Genomic DNA, 21,681 nt, shown 5'->3' with positions numbered 1-21,681 from the left:
ATTTCCGCATTTAGCGGAGAATTACACAGAATACATAAGGTATATATTTTTCTCCATACTATATTATGATCTCCCCACATCAGGACAGTTGATACAAAATTGGCAACGTACACAGTCATGGAATTCTGTGGATGCAGACAGCATACTGAGAATGATAACATGACTCAGCATTCAAGTAGCCCTCTGTTCCATGGAGGGATAGTCTTCCAAATGGCCGCCTCTGCTGAGTGTCTTGAGGAATGAGACATTGAATAGAATGATAAGTGTGACCTTGTATCTGTGTCTTTGCAGTCACCAGAGGACGTTTGTCTTGGAGGTCATGGGCAGACACTGTGGGTAAGAAGGAGCTTCATAGTCCATTCACAAACACATTGTAAGTAGACGGCAATAATCTACTACATGCCAATCTACTGCAGATCTACTACATGTACGTGTGTGTGTGTGTGTGTGTGTGTGTGTGTGTGTGTGTGTGTGTGTAGTTACCTGGCCTTGGTGAGTGCCCTGGCGTGCGGGGCAGATTGGGTGCTCATTCCTGAAATGCCCCCAGAGGACGGCTGGGAGGACAAGATGTGTCAGAAACTGTCTGCGGTAATGTCATCTTTCTCCTTCTATAAACAAACCCAACACAGACAAGCCTTCCTGCTTGTCTGGTTTGTCTCGGATGATCTTTTTTTGTAATTTATGTTTTTAGTTACCGGTACTTGTCCATTGTTAATATGTCCTTAAAAAGAGACAGTCTTATGGGTGTTTGTTGCTGTTAATTATACCATGGCCACTGAGAATACTCCTTTGTCATAGGCCATAGGGTTTGCATTATTTTCAGATGTAAATACGCATTTCCGGTGCCTACGTCATTGTGGCACGAGTGTCTGGGGCAGACACTCACAAATGAAAATAGCGTTTAATAGTGAAATATTACATCAAAAATAACTTTTCTTTAATTGAACATGTTGAACAAGTCAACACAGTATGACTTAACCTACAACCTATCCTCAAAAACAGAATGGATTTAAATATAACTTCAATCTTTTAGAGGGAATTGTGTTTGTGCGTGTGTGTAAACAAGCTGACTTGTTTCTAGGTCTTTAATACGGCCTCTCCCACTTGGATTAACAATGTAACGTTTATTGAATATTCCATTGTTGACAAAAGATAGCACCAACGCAAAGTTACCATTCCCAGAGCATTAATGCCCCAAAACATGAGTAAACACTACAGTCGTTAGTAAGTGGCCATGGGATAAGCGGGATAATCGACTTTGAGACGTGCGGTTTTCGAAAGATAATGCACTTTGCAGGGGTAATTAGCCTTTGCATTATGCATTATTTTGGCTTGTAGTTGATTATCCCTAAATGGCTTGATTAGTGTTTGGAACCTGAGGAAGCAAATCCAACATTTAGGAACCGGAATCGGTTCAATCACTTTTTTTGACCCGTTTCCGGAACCGGTTTCATCACACTTGTCAGTGTATGTGGACTTTATGTAACTCTGAGAGTGTAAGTGAAACCAAATGGGATTTGGTTCCTCTCGGAGTTACAGAACCGTAAGGGTCCATTTGGAACCCCTCCAAGTAACCCAGAGGTTCCCTGGACCTCACCTCACTTTAAGAACCACTAAAATAATTTGCATGCTATACCATATGTAGGACTGAATATTTGTTTCTCAAAAATGTGTAATGATGGCCAAAACGATATCGTTTATTTTTTTAATTGTTTGAATCATTAAAGAGAACCGTTAAGGAATCGGACCTTAACCGGGATCGTTTAAAATCCTAAAGGATCCCAACCCTAGGCTTGATGTATACCTTGTTGCTCACACAGCAACGAAGTGTAAATCTGGCCTTGAACATGAACATATTTGTCCTTCTGTGGTGCAGACCCGCTCCAGGGGTACAAGACTGAACATTATCATAGTCGCCGAAGGAGCCATTGACAAGCACGGCAAGCCTATTACCTCTAGTATAGTGAAGGATGTGAGTACACTGAAAAACTCTGAACGGGGGAAGCCAGAAGCACGGACAAGGTCTGGATATAGGAGCCACAAGGGCCCCATAGGCATGGCTTTTTTTTATGAATGTATTCATAAAAGAAAATATGTGGCCAATATTGCCACAAGGAACTCTCGCCCATTCTGATCAGCTATTGCAGAGGCACTAAAAGCAATGACTATGCATTATTTATAATAAGGTAGACAGCATATTGCTGACTACACTGTGCATATAATATATGAGTTGGATGACATTTAGGCTTCATTTATGAATGAACAAGCTCTCGTGCTCCCAGCGGCTCCGTGCTTCTGAAGTCCCCGCGTTACAAAAAAACCTGCTGTCTCAATTTGTCTTTTTTTTTGTGTTATCGTCTCTCCACCAACCCCTCCCCTGTATAGAACCGAGCCGGGATGAAAAGGCTCAATATCATAATTGTAGCCGAAGGGGCGATTGATCATTACAACAAGCCCATTACCAGTGAATATATTAAGAATGTAAGTACGGCTGCTAGATTGTTGGAAAAGAATGGCAGCACTGGCCCCCACTGTTAACAGCACAAGCCTCTTGACTGCCTCCTGCATCACTTCTATACTACTGTGCTGTAGTCGTTTACTGCCTCCTGCATCTTCTACTACTGTGCTGTACTGTACTGTACAGTGCATTACCCTGGTGTGGCTTTGACTCACTTGTCACTGTGCCTTCTGGAATGCTCTGCGACACTGTAGCTTTGGTAAGGCCGGCTTTCACACTCAATGTAGCTCAATGTAGCTCAATGTACTGTAGCTGTGCTGCCTGCGGTTCAGATGCAACTTTATTGTTGTCATGTCACATGGTTACAGAAGTGAAAGAATGGGTGGAAGTTTTTTTTCTCCAACATTTTGAAGCTTCAGGGAAGAGTTAGAATATAGTGAAAAAGAAAAGAAACGTAGAAAGAAGGCAACAGGAAGGCACAAAGGCAATATCAAATATCTAATGTTCAACAAGGTGCATGGTTAACGTAGCAATGGACAAAATAGTAATATCGAAGGCAGAAACGCTTCTGGTGTACTGTAGGAAGACAAAGGAAAGAAGTTATGTGTTCTGTAAAAGAAGTACCGTATTTATAGAGAAAATCTATCGTCGACAATAATCCCTCTTTATTTTAATAATTATCCCTGTCTATATTAACCATGACATGGCACTAATTTGTATCCTGTATTTATAAACTCTTATTTCATTGTTGAGTTAGCATGTCTCTACTCTGGCTTGGGATCAACTACTTCCAACTTACAAACTAAAAGCAACCCCACTAACATGAGTGCCAGATAAGAAGGAATGTGTGCATGTGATATGCTGTATCCCTTTCTCTTCAGATGCTCTCTGCGTTTGTGTGTGCTTTTACGTTTATATTTGTGTGTGCCTGTGTTGGTGTGCGTGTACATGTTTGGATGTGTGTATTTGTCATTGTATGCATCAGTTACTTAGCAACCTTTCCAGTTTTAACATTCTATATTCTAAATGAGATGCATTAGAATCATTTCACATAAAGAAGTGCAGTCATCCTGTCATGTAGTTTTTGTTTTTGACATTTTCATGAATAATAAACGCTGGTATTGTCTCATAAGCATAACGTTTGCTAAGACCTGATCCTTTCTCTCCCAGCTTGTAGTCAAATGCTTGGGCTTCGACACTCGGGTCACGATCCTTGGCCACGTCCAGAGAGGAGGGACCCCATCTGCTTTCGACCGCATCCTGGTAGGTACACTCATACAGTAGCTATAGTAATGAAGGAATGTTGTCCCGATATTGTTCATATTATAGCAGCACTATGTCACTTGTTTTTTTATGAATTAAATGTAATTTTGTCCAATCTGTATGGCAGAGTATGTTACAATATAACTTATGCAATTAGGGTGGGTGTATTTTGTCTCCCTGCTCTTTTATTGAAACATTTAGATTGTGTCAAAGGTCATGTCTCAGCTACACACAGGATCTGACAAAAGTTTTGACCTGGTGGTCATGCATTCAATTTATCCCCTGAGCAAGCAGGCCGGCTCTATTAGCTCAATGGTAAGAATGTCAGCACTTGTCAGCAGGAAACCGGGTTCAAATCCGGGGTAGAAGAGGAAAGTTACATAGTGCAGCTTTAAGTTCATTATTAAGTTGATATAGAAAAAAGAAAATCATGTCATTTGGATCTCGAGATCTGTAAAAAGTCAGAACTACAGCATTTTTCTTGTAAATTGCCTGTGCATTTCAATTGAATCATGTTTAAATCTGGCACATCATTAAGACAGAATGAACTACATTATTATTGTCCATATGTCTTAGCCACATACTGTAATATTACACACAGCCAAACACCATGGAAGCAGTCCACAGTAAATGTAAAAGCTGGGGCCATATCCTTCCCTAGCAGAGATCCATGTTGTATGCAGACACCGCTCACCACTTTGTTATTGTTGTTAGCTCAGTCTGCTGGTGCTGTGTAATCCTGTGTTAGTCATGGAAGTCTATAGAGGAGAACGGCCACTGCTTCTAGGTTAAGTTCATTAAGAGATTTATTCCTCAGCTCATGAAGGTGTCTCCATCATGGACAGTTGACCGTGTTCCCTTGGGCACTATGCTAGGTGCTAGTTACAATGGGTTTGATAAAAATGTATATCAAATATATAATTAATTAATTAAGCAATTATTCACTATTAAACACTATTCTATCCGGGTCTCCTGTGCAAGTGCTGAATTTGTTTTACCATTGAGCCTGCCTGCTTGCTCTGGGGAGAAATAGAATTTTGACCTTCAGATGAAATTTTTTGTCAAACCAGAAACGGTGCATGTAAAAAAGAAAATGACATAATAGAGCTTCAAGTGCATATTGTGGAAAAGACTGATACATGACACAGTGAAGAGTTAAATATGTAGAATTTAGAGTTTGATGATGGAGAATCATCCGTCAATAAGAGTTGCCGTGTGTGTGTTTGTGTTTAGGCCAGTCGTATGGGTGTGGAGGCTGTGCTAGCGCTCCTGGAGACAACAGCCAACACTCCAGCATGTGTGGTGTCTCTGTCTGGAAACCAGTCTGTGCGTCTGCCGCTCATGGAGTGTGTTCAGATGGTAGGTACTGTGCTCACCTGCACGCACATGCACATGCACAGAATCATCTTTATTGTCACATCACAGGTTTACGGATGTAAAAAAGTGGATGCAATTCATTTTCGTGCATAGTTCCATCGTATTGTTATTTCCATAGAAAAAAATAAAGGGAAGAAGAAGAAGAAGGGGGGGAGGGCAAGGGGGAAAGAGATCAATCAAAGAAGACAAACAAATGATCTACATATTTACACATAGTACCTGAGATAATATATAAAGGTACGTGAGCATAACAGCAGATGTATACTGTGCATGATATACTATGGACGTTAGTTAAGAAAACTAGAAAACGCAAAGAAAAAGAGACAAAAGTCAGTGCGTTGTACATGGGATTAAGGTGCAAAATGTCAGCGCGTGTCCAGCGCATAATCCACAGTAGACTGACACTGGTATAATCCGCAAGTAGGTCCATGAGGAAGAGCAAAGGAAAAAAATCCAAGTCACTTGTCCTTGGTATAATCCACAGGTACTGTAGGTCCAAGGAAGAGCAAAGGTCTGAGACCAGCCTGACGACACCGCCTGTCACCAGGCTGCTGAACGAGGCTCATGCCTCGTTCAGCAGTCTGACGGCAGCCGGGTGGAAGCTGTTCAGGAACCTGGTGGTGCTGCTCTTGATACTGCGGTAGGCTTCCTTGCCCGGCCGTGGTCGTTGTAGAAGGGGGTTGAACAGTTTGTGACTGGGGTGGTGCTTGTCCTCGATGATGCACTGGGCTTTGACTACACACCGCTTTTTGTACAGTTCCCACACACACAACTGCACTCCAACAGAACTCCTATCACCGGTTAGCTTAGCATCCACTGTGTTAAAGCGCAGACCCACCTCCACAGTCCGCTGCTAGTTGTCTGCTAGGTTTCTAGGGTAACTGACCCTAACAAGATTACAGTAGCAGTGGAAATGGATATTTATACTCCAGTTGCCTTGGACGTGCAACTTCCCACCTCTCTCTTAGTTCCACTGGTGTATGTACTCTGTAATATGCCCTATAAGGTGGGTGTGTTTACACACTCAAACATACATGCAAAGAGGGGAAACGAGCGTGTAAATCAAAAACTTCATGCTCACATGCACAGACTCGTACACAGACACACACACACACACACACACACACACACACACACACACACACACACACACACACACACACACACACACACACACACACACACACACACACACACACAGTGATGACTCTGCATGTGCTGGCTGACTCTTAGAGGAAATGGGTGGGGCAGGAAGACTTACAATAAGGACGACAGTCAACAAACGGTTCAAAATGATCCTCAGAAAGAGAGAGAGAGAGATCAGAGGTGGAACACACAGAGAGAGAGAGAGAGAGTTGTATTGTTATGTGATAGATGTATGTAGTTGTGTGTGGTTAACTCATTCACTGCCACAATTATTGCTGACCGCGTTTGCCCACTGCCAGAGATTTTTCATTTTTAAAAAAAAGTACTCAGGAGCCGAGATACAGAATTTTTAAGTTTTAAGTTAACAAGGAAGTGGATGGGAGTGTAGATCTTTAAACAATCATATCTCCTTGGTCTTTGGGTCAAATTTGAAAAAATAAATAAAAAAAAATAAATAAAAACAAATTACGTTTTTTACGTCAGTGGCAGGATTGGTAAACGGGACAAATTACGTTTTTTACGTCAGTGGCAGTGAATGAGTTAATGATTATCCAAAGCATTTGGCAGAGTGGGTGAACTCCGCCTGCACAGCAGTGATGTCATGCAAGACATGCATAAAGAGGCTCTGTTGTACGGCCGGCTGCTTCTTATATGTAAGCTGGGCAAGTGCTGTGGCTGCTTCTTAGGGCTGGGAAATTAACCGAATATATATCGAAAACAATACTTAGAACCAATGTGTTATGTGTCACATCGTGACACTTTGTGAGCTTGTACTCTGCTATTTTCACGCTTTCTCTTTTTTTTTGCCTCGATTAATCATAATCGAGGCAAAAGTTTTAAATAATCGTCCCTACTGCTGCTTCACACACTCTGCTGTGCTACACGGGTACAGTGGCACATGGTTCTCTTCACTCTGGCCCACCACACTCTCAGTAGAACAGAAATAATTTAAAGGAATAATCACACTGTTGATCAACCTTATTTCCATGTCTTTATCAGTATGAGTAATAGTGAATACATGGTGCATACAAGCCCATCAACAACAGGAAATTTTAAGCACCGCAGATTGTCCGGTGACATAATTTTGCAGATATAAAAAAAGTGCAGCAATTTTCTTTCCCCTTTGCCACCAAGGGCAATGGCATTGAGAACTGCTTCGAGAACCAAGCCTTCACAGTGAATTCTGGGTATTATAGGATCAGATAGCAAAGTATCATGTTCCGAGTTCCATGTGGGTGCATGTAATGAAAACATGTTTGCATCGATTGACATTGGACACGGTTCATGTCACAAAGTTAGTGAATAAACGTCCATACATTTGACAATAATGAGCATTCCTATGTAACCTGTTATTTCTCTCCTCTGTAGACTCAAGAGGTGCAGAAGGCCATGGACGAGAAGAAGTTTGAGGAGGCTGTCAAGCTCCGTGGAAGGTATGATGACGACTGGTTACACCTTACAGTATAGTGGCGGACCCCCATACTGGGCCTTCCATACTGAAAATAGCAGAACTACAAGCTCACAACGCGTCACAGAGCGACGCGTCGTGAGCTTGTAGATCTGCTATTTTCAGAGCGCAACCAAACATAAAATGACTTGTCTTTTAGTTCTACTGGATCTCTTCTCCACTAGTCCCTCACTAACATTTCAGTCTCGTTTTTTTTGTTGACCTTAGTTTTAGTTATCATACAGTAGCTTAGTTTTGATTTTGTTTTTATGTAGTTTTAGTCAGTGAAAAAAGTAGTCGACGCACATTTTTCGTCATAGTTTTAGTCGACGAAATTAACACTGTCTCTTACCTGGTAGTTGATCCCATTCACCTGGTTCTCTTGGTTTAACTAGTCTATAGTTCTACCTAGTTATGTTAGACCCACCGTTAACACGGGCGGCCTATTGGCTGCCGTGTTAAGTGGTCATTTATGTGTATTTATGTGTATTTTCAGAGCATGTTTTGATCAATCAATCAATTGTGTTCCGGCTTGCATCAATAGAACTAACGTAGTATGCTTTAAATTCCTATTTAGCGGTATCACAACAACAACTCACTTTTCATGGTTTTCAAGAAAAAATACCATGACATTTAAAAAAATATATATATATATATATATATATATATATATATTGTCATTAAAATCTTAGTGTTTTGCCAATTATTTGGGGGACTTACAATAAGCAAAGTAATCACATACATCAAATGCAGAGAGACAGTGTAGTGCCTCTGTAAACTATTATCAGTCTAAACGATATACTTTCAAAAATATTATCTGTACATCGAAACTTAAGGATAACAGGTAAACAATGAACCTAGCATCTGTCTGTCTAAGTAACATGCTATCTGAATTACATTTTTAACATTGTGGTCAAGAAAAGAAAAACAAGCTTAAAGGAGTAGTTCACCCAAAAAATTACTTATTTTCTATCAATTACACACCCCATGAAGCATTGAATTCATGGAGATTTTATTCCTAAGCCAATCATTGACCGTCTGTCATTAAATACGGTGGTAAATTGGTCCACCGTGAGTCTGCAGTTCTAACCAGGACTCTAGGTGGGTGTAATTAGCGTCCTGGTGGTAGGATTAATAAGCAGCGGTACCAGGGGGTCCCTGAGGACGTGGAGGACGTGCTGCTGTCCCAGGAGGATCAGTCACCAGACAGGAAGCCATCGGGTTCCTTGCCAGATAAAGATAATAATAACGTTGCAGCCTAGCTGGGTGACTTGGCTTACTGTGGACAACGTGTGTAGTGGCAAAGAGAAAGGAGATTAACCACTTGAACCCATGCATGTGCGTGCACAGACTGCACACGCACAGTCATAATTACTTAGGAATTAATCATTATTTTGAATGGAAATTTCAATTTCCCTTGGGTGTATTAAATGTGTATGTAAATGGCCACTACTTCCAGCTTAAATGGATGTACTTTTTTTTTTCTCTTCCTGTTGTCCATAAGCAATTACATGCAGACATGGCAAGACTGTGACCATTGCTATTGTAAATGACAGTGCAGGGACATTCAATAAAAATGTGAACAAGCACCCCATTTTCGGGGAGCATAGGGGACCTCTTCCTTTTGTAATTTTTTCCTTTATTTATTCAGGGAAGCCCATTGAGAGCAAGCTCTTTTTCAAGGACGCCCTGATAACAACATACAAAATACATACATAATGAGAAACAATAACAAACATTTGAGTCACATTACAATGTCACAGATGCAAATAAACATAGTGTTACATGAAACAGGTGCAGTCACTATGTAGTGTGTCCTCAAGAAGCACCCTAAATGTCTCTATTGAGACCTGGTGAACTAAATGATATAGCCTCTACCAGTCAATTAGTTTACGTATATTGAATATTCAGAAAATCGTATGTGATCAACATCACCTGTTCAACAGGGAGGATTCTCCATAATGCACATCTCAAAGCCTCAATCGCAAAGCCTCAATTTTCATTTTGACCTTTCTCTTCAGAAATAATCATGGACCTTGGCCTGAATGCGTAGCCATTAATTGTATGCAAGCCCGATATGTTTAACGTATTGTATGTGTTTGGTGTGTTATTGCAGGAGCTTTGAAAACAACCTGAAGACGTACAAGCTACTGGCCCACAATAAACCCTCATCAGAGATCGTCAGTGTAAGTAGACTCCAGACAATTTGACACTTGTGTGGGACTGCCGCACCTAAAGAATTATAAGTGTGTGTGCGTGCATTCGTGTGTGTGTGCACGCGCGTGCGTGTGTGTGTGCATGTGCGTTTGTGTACCTGCCCCCAAAATGTAAATGAATGCCCTACTTTGTCATACTACAATGTCACACAAAAGTTGCAAAAATAACCGATCTACAAGCTCAAAAAGTGTATAGCGGTTTCCGCCCGACAGCAACGATATACTGTACACATACTGTATATCACAGACTGTGACTTGGAATTGTGTACAGTATTTCACACTACCACCTCTTGTCCTGCAGAATGACTTTACAATACAATTAGCCTCATCCCTCTCATCCTCTCTGGGATGTTTCATTTGCAGCATTCTCATCCGACAGTACAAAATAGTGCCTTGGGTTGCTCAGCTACAGCGACCTCTGATATTATGAACAGACAGCAGTCTCAGGCCTGCAGCCTTCGTCGGGTAATGACGCACACAACCATCCCTCACTCTGGTTGTAAAATAACCTTGTGTGTGTGTGGAAATAATAATGCACTAATTGTTTCCTCGAGAGCAGAGTAGGTAGTTCACTTCCTGCAGTGATTTCTGTTTTTTAACTACTTTTTAACGTCATTGTATAGGCAAACATTTTCAAAAACGTTCTTAGATCTACAGTACAAGATCACAATGTGTTGCAGTTGCGCATCGTACAACAAAGTATACATCAGGCTTAATTGGTTAACCGAGGGATAGTAGGAAAGCTGAGACAGGGTATACTAGATAGTATAGTATGAATGCTCGTCTTGCAATGCAGGGGTACAGTATGTTTACTTCAGGAGGAGACGATCAAAAACACAGATTTTTCCTGGCCACTGTATCACCTTAAATTGTCCTGGAATTTGCCTACAGTATGCCAACCTCTACCTGAAGATACAGTGGCTGATCACTGTTTTAATCCATGTAGACCGGGAACGCAGCTGTGTCCTTTTTTAAGATTTCTTTGGGCTATTCAAAAATAGCAGATCTGCAAGCTCATAGCGCGGCACTCGGTGCCGCGCTATGAGCTTGTATATCTGCTATTTTTGAAAAATCGTGAAAATTGTCTGCAAATCTTTGAATGCATACTTTTAAAGCGAACATTTGTAACTCAAATCTTTGCTTCTGGGGATCTCTGGAACAGAGTAGCTCAGAGGTAGTGTCCTTGCATTGAGGATAACACCTGGCGCCCCACCATGGGGGGTGACTGCTCAACCTTTATCTGGAAGCTCTGTTAGCCTGCTGCTGTGCTTCAGGAGGAGCTATCATTGACTGGAGAGCAGTGAGGAGTAGAAGCAACCTGGCCAGCAGGCTCCATGCTGTGATGGCTGGCTCTCCCTTCTATCTCAGTTAATGACCACAACAGGCCCAGCGTGTGGCCACAAGCAGAGCAGAAACCAGCCATCGATTCTCCTCCTGTCTGCTGCTGGTTGAATTACTTATTCTCTCACACGTTTCGATCTGCCTCCCCTCGCAAAGACACACAATGCATGGCAGTCATTTCAAGTTATGTCATGTATATTTGTCGAAATGTATCTCCTCTTGGAGACCAAAATACATTTCATATCACCCTCCCCGCCCGGCTTACCTCCCCCGAACACGGGCCAATTGTGACGCCCGACAAAGCCGGATGCACCACGGTGGATTTGAACTCGCAACCTCCGTGGTGGTGGGCAGGGACTTTACTAGCCTGGTTCCAGACGAATCTGCCTTTGCAAAATTGCATCGCACTTTAGCCCTAGGCAGATTAGGTCTGGCCCCCCTCAATAGAGATTTCATTTCTCTCCCTCCGAAGTCGTGAGGGACCAATCAGGGCCCAGTATCCAAATGTGGGCGGGCTTAACTGGCAATAATATTATAAATTGAATTTGAATAGAAATGACATTTTATGTATATATATATTATTTATTTTCCTTTTCTCCACTCTCCTTTCCAATCGTCGACCCCTGGTGGCTCCACTTTGACAAGCTGTGGCTGGGGTTGTTCTGATTAGTAAGACAATGATGAAGTTGTCTTGGTCATTGTCTGCATGTTCTAGCACAGCTAACCTTTACCTTCCTGTGTGTTTTGTCTCTGCTCAGACCGGCTTCAACGTGGCCGTGCTGAACGTGGGCGCGCCCGCGGCGGGCATGAACGCCGCTGTCCGCTCTGCCGTCAGAGTGGGCATCTCCGAGGGCCACAGGATGCTGGCTGTCAGTGATGGCTTTGAGGGATTCTATAAGGGACAGGTAGGTACAGTATGAGAGCACTGGCTCACCTTTGCTGCCATTACCTTGTGAACGAGTGTGCACCTATCGTTTTAGGGCTGGGAGACGTGACTTCAAATCAATATCACGATTATTTAAAACGTTTGCCTCGATCACAATTGATTAACAAAATGTTATGCTTTTGAAACGTCATGAACCAAACACTTTATTGTATTTTGTATACTTTTTGAAATAATAATCTGCAGCATAGAACCATACAGGAATATACAATCATGCATCCAGAATCCATCCAAAGAACTAGCTTCTGACGAAAGTCATTTTTAGATAGAGGCAAAGAGCCAGAAACACTATTGGGGCTAATCTACCCAGATTAACATACATACAGCATGCACTCACATCTCACACGCATTCAAATGTATCTTAGTACAACATCACACAGACAGAGGGCAGTAAAACCCTCCCACGATCTACTGACTGAGGGAGGATGTTATAGAAATGATAGCAGATGAGCTGCATGTTGATCTATCAGTCAGGGACAGTTGTCGCATCATGTTAACCTCAGGAGTGGTCTACCACTGGTCTACTGTTTGAATGTGGAGTCACCTGCATCTGAAAGCCTGCATTATGTCATTCTCTTAACTGTAATCTGACCCTTGGGCAAACTGGTTTCTCTGGCCTTTTCCTTTGTTCTCATTGCTCTTTCAGATTCTATTGTAAATGTCCACAAATGCCCCGCCCCCTCTATGAATGTTAAAGGACCAGACACTGCGCTACATAACATGTTATGTAATATGTGTCACAGCGGGTATCTTGAGTCAAAAACTCTAATCACCGGTTAGCATTCTATGGCCTGCTAGCATTCAAGGGTAACTGACCCTAACAAGATTACAGTAGCTGTGGAAATGGATATTTATACTCCAGTGGCCTTGGCCTTGGTGCAACTTCACACCTCTCTTAGACACGCACGCAAGCACACACACACACACACACACACACACACACACACACACACACACACACACACACACACACACACACCGAATGACTGTTTACTGTTGTCAGGCAGCATCTTGGGTAGGTAAATATTATGGTTAATTAACATGAGTCTAGATATTAAATTAACCCTAATTAAACAAGACATCTCTGAGAGGAGGTGCCCGGCCTGCCACTAGATAACCCCAGTCACCCTTCCTCTCTCCTATATGCCTCATGTCTCATTTGTTGCATGCATGGATGCTGTTCCCCCTCAGATCAAGGAGATCAAATGGTCTGATGTAGGAGGATGGACGGGCCAAGGAGGATCCCTGCTGGGAACCAAAAGGTAACGTCCTCATTGGGCCCTGTCATATGGGCCCTGTCACAATTATTCCATAATCTCCTGATCGCAATTATTTAAGGTAATCACAATTATTTTTGCAGAATCGTTTTCATGTTGAACATTTTCAAAAATAGTGGAAACTGGAAATATCAAACCTACAAGCTACATCGCGATTTGACAAGATGTGAGCTTGCAGATCGGCTATTTACACAAAAAAAAGGAAATTATTAAATTATTATGGCCTATTTTGATAATAGTACTACATTATATATTTGTATTATTGATACTGTCATTGTCAGTCATTTCTTTGTATATTTAAGTTATTTGTCATACTGTATGTACCCTTTCCAATACCCTTTTATGTTCCAATGTTGAAAGCCCAAAACACAATTAAATCGTTAATCGCAATTATTTGTATGACAATTAACACATTGGGTGCCAGAATTTTATAATAACAGATTATGTTCGGTGCCAGAAATCTCACAGTTACGCTGCATTGTGCTGTTTAAATCTGTAGACTCCACGACGAGCGTTCCATGAAAAAAAAAGCATGCGTGTAGGTTGCGCGATTGTCCTGGCTAAAGCCTGGAACAACAACATGTCTCACGCGAGTCACCATGGCGGAGTAATCTCGGATCGAACGGGACTCGTTTTGCCCACTGTAAAAAGTTAAGGAGATACAGAGGTTTTTAGCCAGGAGATAGAATGGAAGCGGATGGGAGCGAGATTTTTTGGCACGGTGATCCATCTGTCCCTTACTTCTTAGAGTGTTCATGGATGATTCCAGGGCTGCGCTAGCCCCCCCCCTTGTGGACAAAACGAAAAAAACAAAAAGGTATGAAAACCGTATATACGGTTTTAAGGATTTTTCGCACTCCACGGGTGTATTTGCAAAAAGGTATATATATGGTTTTGGCACTCAACTTAATGTTGTCAAGTAAAGTTTCAGCCCTACTTATATATTAGATCCTTCAGACAGATGGTTCATGGATAGAAACCGTTCACATCTTTCAGTAAATTAGTGAAATACTTTTTCACAACATAAATAACTCATGTAATGTATCTTTCTGTCCTCCAGAACACTCCCTGCAAAGCATGCTGACAAAATTGCTGAGCAAATACGAGCACATAACATAAATGCGCTGCTAATTATTGGTGGATTTGAGGTATGTCAAACCCTTTTTCCTGTTAATTAGACTGACGATGCTACATTCTCAGCTATGATTTTAATCCATAAGCATATCAGCTCTCGAGTTTTGAAAACTCACACGGTAGTGCTAACGCTTAATGTATGCTTCATGAGTTTTGTGAGTTTGAAAATAGTTACTATAATGTAAAATGAATGTCAGTTCTCTTAATGCATTGCTAATTGTGTCAGTTGTTAATGAATGTATAGCAATTATAGACCGTTGTTAATGAATGTATAGCAATTACAGAGAACAGTGTTAATTTCACATCCTTTCCGCCATGTTATGTTATGTTACATTACATTTACATGCTTCTTCATGCATATTCCTAATGTACGCTCAGTCATGCAACATTATTATAATTTCTTAATTATTTGTTCTCCCGAAATGTCTGTAAACCATGACTGATGCTTTACAGGCGTTTCTGGGGGGGGGAAAACACTTAATCTGATCATTTAGTTTACAGCAGATTTTCAGTGATTTGAAATGATGTTTTGATGTCTTGATGATAGAATAGTCCAACTGAACCTAGATCCCGTACCTGTGTGTTGGGCCATTGAAGCTGTTGAAACCAAAAGTGAACCAACAACACTGGAAGTGAAACCGCTTCAGCCGCAGTGATTTGGCCTCAATTTGAGAAAAAAAAAAGAGGAACAGCTTGCTTTTCTCCAACCATTTCACGCTCTCTCTCCTCCTGTTTTAGACACTCACCAGCTTTGGATTCTCTTGATGTACGTTGAGAGAATGTCCTTTTTTAGGATAACATTGTATGTGGAGTGGTAACCTGTCTGTTTCACGCTGCTGTCCGTTGTGATAGACCTGGCTCTCTTCCCTAAAGGCGCCATCCCTCCTCTCATGTCTTCCCCCCTCCTCTCTTCCCCCCACCTGGCTAGTAGCACCACTCAACCCACCCACCCACCCACCAGTGCACCCTCTCCAGCCACTAAAAGCCCTTGGCTCTGCCCTGTAGGCCTTCCTCTCACTGCTGGAATTGTTGGATTTGCGCGGGAAATACGTGGAGCTGTGCGTGCCCATGGTCATGGTTCCTGCCACAGTGTCCAACAATGTGCCAGGGTCAGACCTCAGCATTGGCGCTGACACGGCACTGAACGCCATCACTAGTGTAAGTGATCGGGGCTTACCGTGGCTTACCAAGAGAGCCCCACATGCATATACAGTACATGCATGTGCATGCACGCACGCACATGCATTGCACACAAACACACACACACACACCTGCTCATAATACTACCTGTGACATGCCAGTAGTTAACGGGTCTGTCGCTCGGTGCAACATCAGGTAGGTGAGTGACAACATGGAGGCATGCTGTTATGTGCAAATGTGTCGTGCTGCCATGTTTGTTCCACCTGTGCCCTCTTCCTGACGTTGTTTTTGTGACGCGTGTGTGTGTGTGTGTGGGTGTGTGTGTGTGTGTGTGTGTGTGTGTGTGTGCGTGTGTCTGCACCCACCTCATTAACATCACGACAAGTGTGCTCAGTAGTGTGGTGGCATAGCATTGTGGTGTAGCTTGTACTAACCAGGCTAACAAAACTGTAGCTAATGGAAAAGTAGATACTAGTATACCACTCATTGAATTCTGTAATACCATACTAAGAATACTAATTTATATTTACGACTTTGTGACGGATTTCTGAAGAAATACAGAAGTTTGTCGATATGTCAGCGGCTGCAGCTGGCTGGTAGAGCACATGGTAACAGCTGTTTTGAAAAAATATATGTAGCCTAGATTATTATTATATTATTTTATAGTTTGGGTTCAAATACTTGCCATCAAATGACCATCAGATTCAGAATAACTTAGTCATATTACAGGTGTAAAGAAGTGGGTGCAATTTGTGTTTGTCCATCGTTTTATGTTGTTTTCAGGAAGAGAAAAGAAAAAGAAGAGGGGGAGGGCAGGGAGAGCAAGGAGAAAGGAAATCAAACGGTATATAGAAACATGGCAGGGACAGGCAAAAGTCGAAGATATTTTCTACATAATATACACATACTGTAGCATAACCATCAAAAAGAATTACCATCAAATGCTACAGTTTCAAGGCATGTATACCCTGGGCATTATGTAGTCAGCAGCAGAAACGACTTCTCGATCAGGAAAGGACATGCCTGGACTGAGTGCTTGTATTAAATTGCATCCGATATTGCAGTCGGATGTTTCAAGAGCTACGGGCATCAACTTTTTCAGTCCTTCTTTATGGTGCCAAAACCTGGGCAATGAATAAAGAGCTCCAGCATCAACTTGATGGAACATACACAAGAGTTCTCTTGGATAGTATGTCCAGAAGCTTTCGTTGCAGGGACCATCCCACCCAAGCTCAGATGTGTGGTAAGCATCCCTCCCATGTCTTGTCTGTTGTTGTGGCACAAAGAAGAGTCGGAGCAAGAAGACCAGATCATCTCGGATGTTGTTCTCTGGGGCCTTCCCCTTCCCATCAAGAGGAGGCAGACCATTCACAATGTAGTAACTAGTGAGACCCTGACCAGCCCAAGTCATGGCTGGACCATTTTCATCTTCCTATCATCTTCTTTATCATAATCCTCCTCCTCTGGATCTAGATGTGTGAATGGTTCCGGTCTTCCCTGAGTCCAGCCTTTCTGCCATTTCTTGCCATTGTACAGCTGATCCTTTCAGGCCATTCTCCACAGTCACTGTATTGTACTGCATCCGATGCATGCACCCGCGCACACACACATACACACACACACACATGCACTCACGCACACACACACACACACACACACTCACTCACAGAAAACGAACTCACCCTGCCCGCTTTTCTCCTCTTTCACACATTCCTAATCTCCAAAAACAAAAAAAAACTTCTTTTGCATCTTTCTCTCCTCTGTCTCTTTAAGGCCATCTTCATTCTGTTTCCATCTACCTTTATCTTCCTGGTCATCTGAATTCCATTGTTTCCTCTCTCTCTTTCTTTTCCTTTCTTATCCTTTACTTTACTTTTTTCACTCTTCTCCTGTCCCCTGCCCTCTTTCCCTCTCTTCTCTACTATTCTCTTCTCCTCTTCTCCATGTTTCCAGTCATGTTATCTCGGCTCTGTTTCCATTTCATTCGTCGCACTGGCCACGTCTGTCCCTCTGATTCTCCCCTCACTCCCTGCTTTCTGCCAAAAGGGAAGCCAAAGCCTCTATCACACGGAGAGAGTCTGAATGGCAGGGTATACAGTACACTCCAGAACCCTGGGAGAGACGGTGAATCTCTCTCTCTCAGCGCCGGCCGTCCGTCAGCCTCCTGTCCTTCTAACCCATTCACTGTGTGTGTGCTGTTGACTGCCGCTTCATCAGGCCTTTGAGTGTCTGCTGCAGATGTATGAGGCTCGGTCCACGTATGAGGAGTTTTGCATCCCGATGTGTATGCTGCCTGCCACCATTAGTAACAATGTACCCGGCACCGACCTTAGTATCGGGGCAGACACGGCCCTCAATGCCATCGTGGAGGTAAGGGTGTCCGAACCGACCGCCGCCGCTGCCACCACCACAGCTTGACCGCTTTGAGATGCTCTAGAAATGAATCAATGACCTTGATGTATAATGTGATCACACACAACAGTGCTGATAGCTTTCTGTTTATTCAGTGCAGTAGTTTCCCTAGTCCTGCTTAGTGCTGGGCAGTATTTCTAGAGGTCCAATATGATGCATTATATTTCAGTGACTGATAGGAACTTTAAAGCTACACTCTGTAACTTTCATGACATGTTCTACCCGAGATTCAAACCCGGGTCCCCTGTGTGTTTTTTACCACCGAGCTAATAGAGCACACATTCTTACTCGGGAGAGAAAAATAATTTTGACCTTAAGGCAGCAGCAATTGTCAACGATAGAAGAGCAGGGAGACCAAAGGCAACCACCACAGTTGTGTGTTAGTGATATTGTATTAACATGCTCTACCGTACATATTGGTCAAAATAACATTCACTAAAAAAGTTACATAGTGTAGCTTTAAAATAGAAAAGAAATGTCTTACAAATCATCCCTCTATATGGCCTTTTTTCATCTTTAAGCTCTGTTACACATTAAATTAAAAATATTTGACCGGACATTAAATAAACAACATGGAACTACACTGGTCTAATTGTAATTTTAAGTTGCAAAATTCCGTTATTTAAAGTTATTAAATAAAGTAATGAATTAGCAAAGCTTTTGCTAATTAACAATTGTGAGATCACTTTAAGTCATATTGCCCAGCACTGTTTCCACCTCACTGACATTAGGCTTGTAATTGACATTAGGCTTGTAATTAAATGATGGCATTGTCCTCAAAGTCGATTTTGTGCTCTAGATAGAACTGTCCTTGATGTCACATGTTTTCCAGCTGGTCATTATGCTCTCCCATCCGGACTCCAGTGAGATCTGGAGAAAGCTGCATTATATAACCCTGAATGTGCCTTATTTTCTCTTATCACCTTATTTTGTACTGAAGTTTGAAATGCCATGTTTGAGCTTTGGAACTTGATGCACTGAATGTAATGTTATGGTGGTCTTAATGTAACAAAACATGATATCTAAACCTTCTCATATTCCTAACATGTACTAATGAAACTCTTCACATTTACTACTAAATATATAACTAAAACACTCATTAACTCAGGAGAAAGGTATGTTTTAAGTTAAAATATATATACTATTTTAGAGTCACATAATGTAGTAGTTCATGTTCATGTGTGTAGTAGTTAATTTGTGTGTGTGTGTGTGTGTGTGTGTGTGTGTGTGTGTGTGTGTGTGTGTGTGTGTGTGTGTGTGTGTGTGTGTGTGTGTGTGTGTGTGTGTGTGTGTGTGTGTGTGTGTGTGTGTGTGTGTGTGTGTGTGTGTGTGTGTGTGTGTGTGTGTGTGTGTGTGTGTGTGTGTGTGTGTGTGTGTGTGTGTGCGCATATAACAGACCTGCGACCGCATCAAGCAGTCAGCCAGCGGTACCAAGCGTCGTGTGTTCATTATTGAGACCATGGGGGGATACTGTGGGTACCTGGCCAGCGTAGGGGGCTTGGCTGCCGGGGCAGATGCTGCCTACATCTTTGAAGAGCCGTTTGACATCAGAGACCTGCAGGTAAAGTACTCTCCTAGTTTCACAAATGAGTTATCATGCTGTTGTCTGTATACTATCCCAGCAACGTCTGTCTCAAATTAGACTTCCTAAGTTGTCTACGGGTGCAGCATTGAATCAAACGAATCGATTCATGAAAATATCTAATTGTTTTAAAAATGGCAAAAAAATCCAATCTTTAAGTATCACAATGCAATGGGACACGTTGTGAGCTTGTAGAGATTTTCTTTATACTGTTTTGCTTGACGACTGGACAAAAAGGACGTACTTTTAACTGAAAAAAGTCCAAATCGTACCAGGTTGAGACCGCTGTATGCTTACTGTACAGAAGAGGTCCTTTTGTACGTTTCTTTACAAGTATTTTGTCCATTCTTAATCATTTCATCAGGTTTTGTGTTACAATTATGGAGATAATACCATGCATAATATGCAAGCACCTTTATCTTAATGAAGTGATTGTGATCTCCGCAGGCCAACGTTGAGCACTTGACAGAGAAGATGAAGACCAGCATCCAGAGAGGGCTGGTCCTCAGGTAATGGTCTGCTCAGCAGCCACTCTCACCTCACATTTAATGGCATAGCAGGAGAGTTTCCAGGTCCTGAATTTCGGCATATTTTAATGGATTCCCAAATTTAGCACTTATAATGCGGGACGCACACATTTACATCAATGTTAATATTAATCAGAGCCAACGTGAATGCGGGACTCTTTATTGGCTACCACTGTACACGTATAAATGCGCTCTGTCTCCCTCTACAGGCAACAATGAGACCCCCTCCCACTCCCCTCTCCGCTGGCTATGTATTTTTATGCTACGCAATCTCTCAATGCACTGCTCTATGGCGATGAGTTGTGAGCTTGATGATTGCTATTTTCAGTGTACGATCAGTATAAATCAGGCTTAAAATATAAATACCTCATCTGAAGTGAATACCACTCTGTGAAAAAAACACCAGACCAATAAATACTAGTGCAAACGTCTCTGCTTTTCTCGCCGCCTCTCCAAATCGCTCTGTTCCGTCTCTATCATTCTCCCCCCTTCTACACATTGTTTGTCTGCCTTGTGCTTTAGTTCCTATCTATCTCTGTGAAGTGTAAATTATTACTATTTATAATTATGTTATTATTATGAACTCTCCATCTTTGTCCCATGTGTATTCTGACTTTCCAAGGATTAGTGCATAGAACATACAGCAGGAGACATCAGTTTGTCTTTACATTTGCTACAGCTTCTGCATGGGATCACTAATCCAATCCTGTCATGTGTGAAGCCCCATTATTTTGTGCATGTTGTGCATGTTTCAAATCTTATAAGATTATCCTGTAGTGTGTGATGTGACCAGATTTACAAATCGTTTAAGATTTTGAGAGCTTAATTCTACTGATATTTAAAATCAATCTTAAATCTGTAGGCTACTATAGTTTGTGTCCATTTCATCCCCTGCTTTCCTCTCTCTCTCTCTCTCTCTCTCTCTCTCTGTCTCTCTTTGTGTCTCTTTTTCACTCTCACACACACACACTTCCCTTAAATTGGAGCAGAGCGACGAATTGCACGAAACGGTAAATGTAAGACCTGTAGTTAAGCTTAACATGTAGTACCCCCCCCCCCCCCCCCCCAAGTGTATAATTCCCCGCTTAAGTGAATCCTATATGGGGGGAATTCCCCTCCTATTTTGAAAAAATGAATTTCAGGCCCTGGTTTTACAGAAACTCATGTTGAATTGAACTCTGAACGTGTAAGAATGGGCCCGTGTGAGGGCGAATGGAAAGCAGCAATACGCTCAAAGATGAATGTCGCTTGTTGTGTGTAGGAACGAGAACAGTAACGAGAATTACACGACAGACTTCATCTACCAGCTGTACACTGAGGAAGGCAAGGGAGTGTTTGACTGCAGGAAGAATGTGCTGGGACACATGCAGCAGGTATGTCTGGGTCTGTTCTGCGCACACACACACACACACACACAC

The 21,681-nt window shown here is 42.2% G+C and overlaps 1 protein-coding gene across 2 annotated transcripts in view; it reads left to right on the top strand.

Annotated features, from left to right (window-relative positions):
- Window positions 1-21,681, top strand: part of pfkpa (phosphofructokinase, platelet a) — a 40,174-nt gene that overhangs the window by 14,065 nt on the left and 4,428 nt on the right. The window contains exons 6-20 of one of the 2 annotated variants that reach the window (XM_080417327.1): window positions 292-336; window positions 480-588; window positions 2,386-2,481; window positions 3,629-3,721; window positions 4,955-5,080; window positions 7,613-7,677; window positions 9,808-9,877; window positions 12,007-12,153; window positions 13,383-13,453; window positions 14,529-14,616; window positions 15,608-15,760; window positions 17,960-18,112; window positions 19,551-19,715; window positions 20,184-20,245; window positions 21,525-21,636. In XM_080417327.1, coding sequence (XP_080273453.1) covers window positions 292-336; window positions 480-588; window positions 2,386-2,481; window positions 3,629-3,721; window positions 4,955-5,080; window positions 7,613-7,677; window positions 9,808-9,877; window positions 12,007-12,153; window positions 13,383-13,453; window positions 14,529-14,616; window positions 15,608-15,760; window positions 17,960-18,112; window positions 19,551-19,715; window positions 20,184-20,245; window positions 21,525-21,636 — 1,555 coding nt within the window. The remainder of the gene's footprint in view (window positions 1-291; window positions 337-479; window positions 589-2,385; window positions 2,482-3,628; window positions 3,722-4,954; window positions 5,081-7,612; window positions 7,678-9,807; window positions 9,878-12,006; window positions 12,154-13,382; window positions 13,454-14,528; window positions 14,617-15,607; window positions 15,761-17,959; window positions 18,113-19,550; window positions 19,716-20,183; window positions 20,246-21,524; window positions 21,637-21,681) is intronic. The other variant, XM_080417326.1, reaches the window with a different exon arrangement.

This window comes from Gymnoscopelus braueri (assembly GCF_963280865.1).
Source record: "Gymnoscopelus braueri genome assembly, chromosome: 21".
NCBI classification, from domain to species: Eukaryota; Metazoa; Chordata; class Actinopteri; order Myctophiformes; family Myctophidae; genus Gymnoscopelus; species Gymnoscopelus braueri.
Note: the sequence above shows the minus strand (reverse complement) of the source record. Positions and strands in the feature narration are given on the sequence as shown.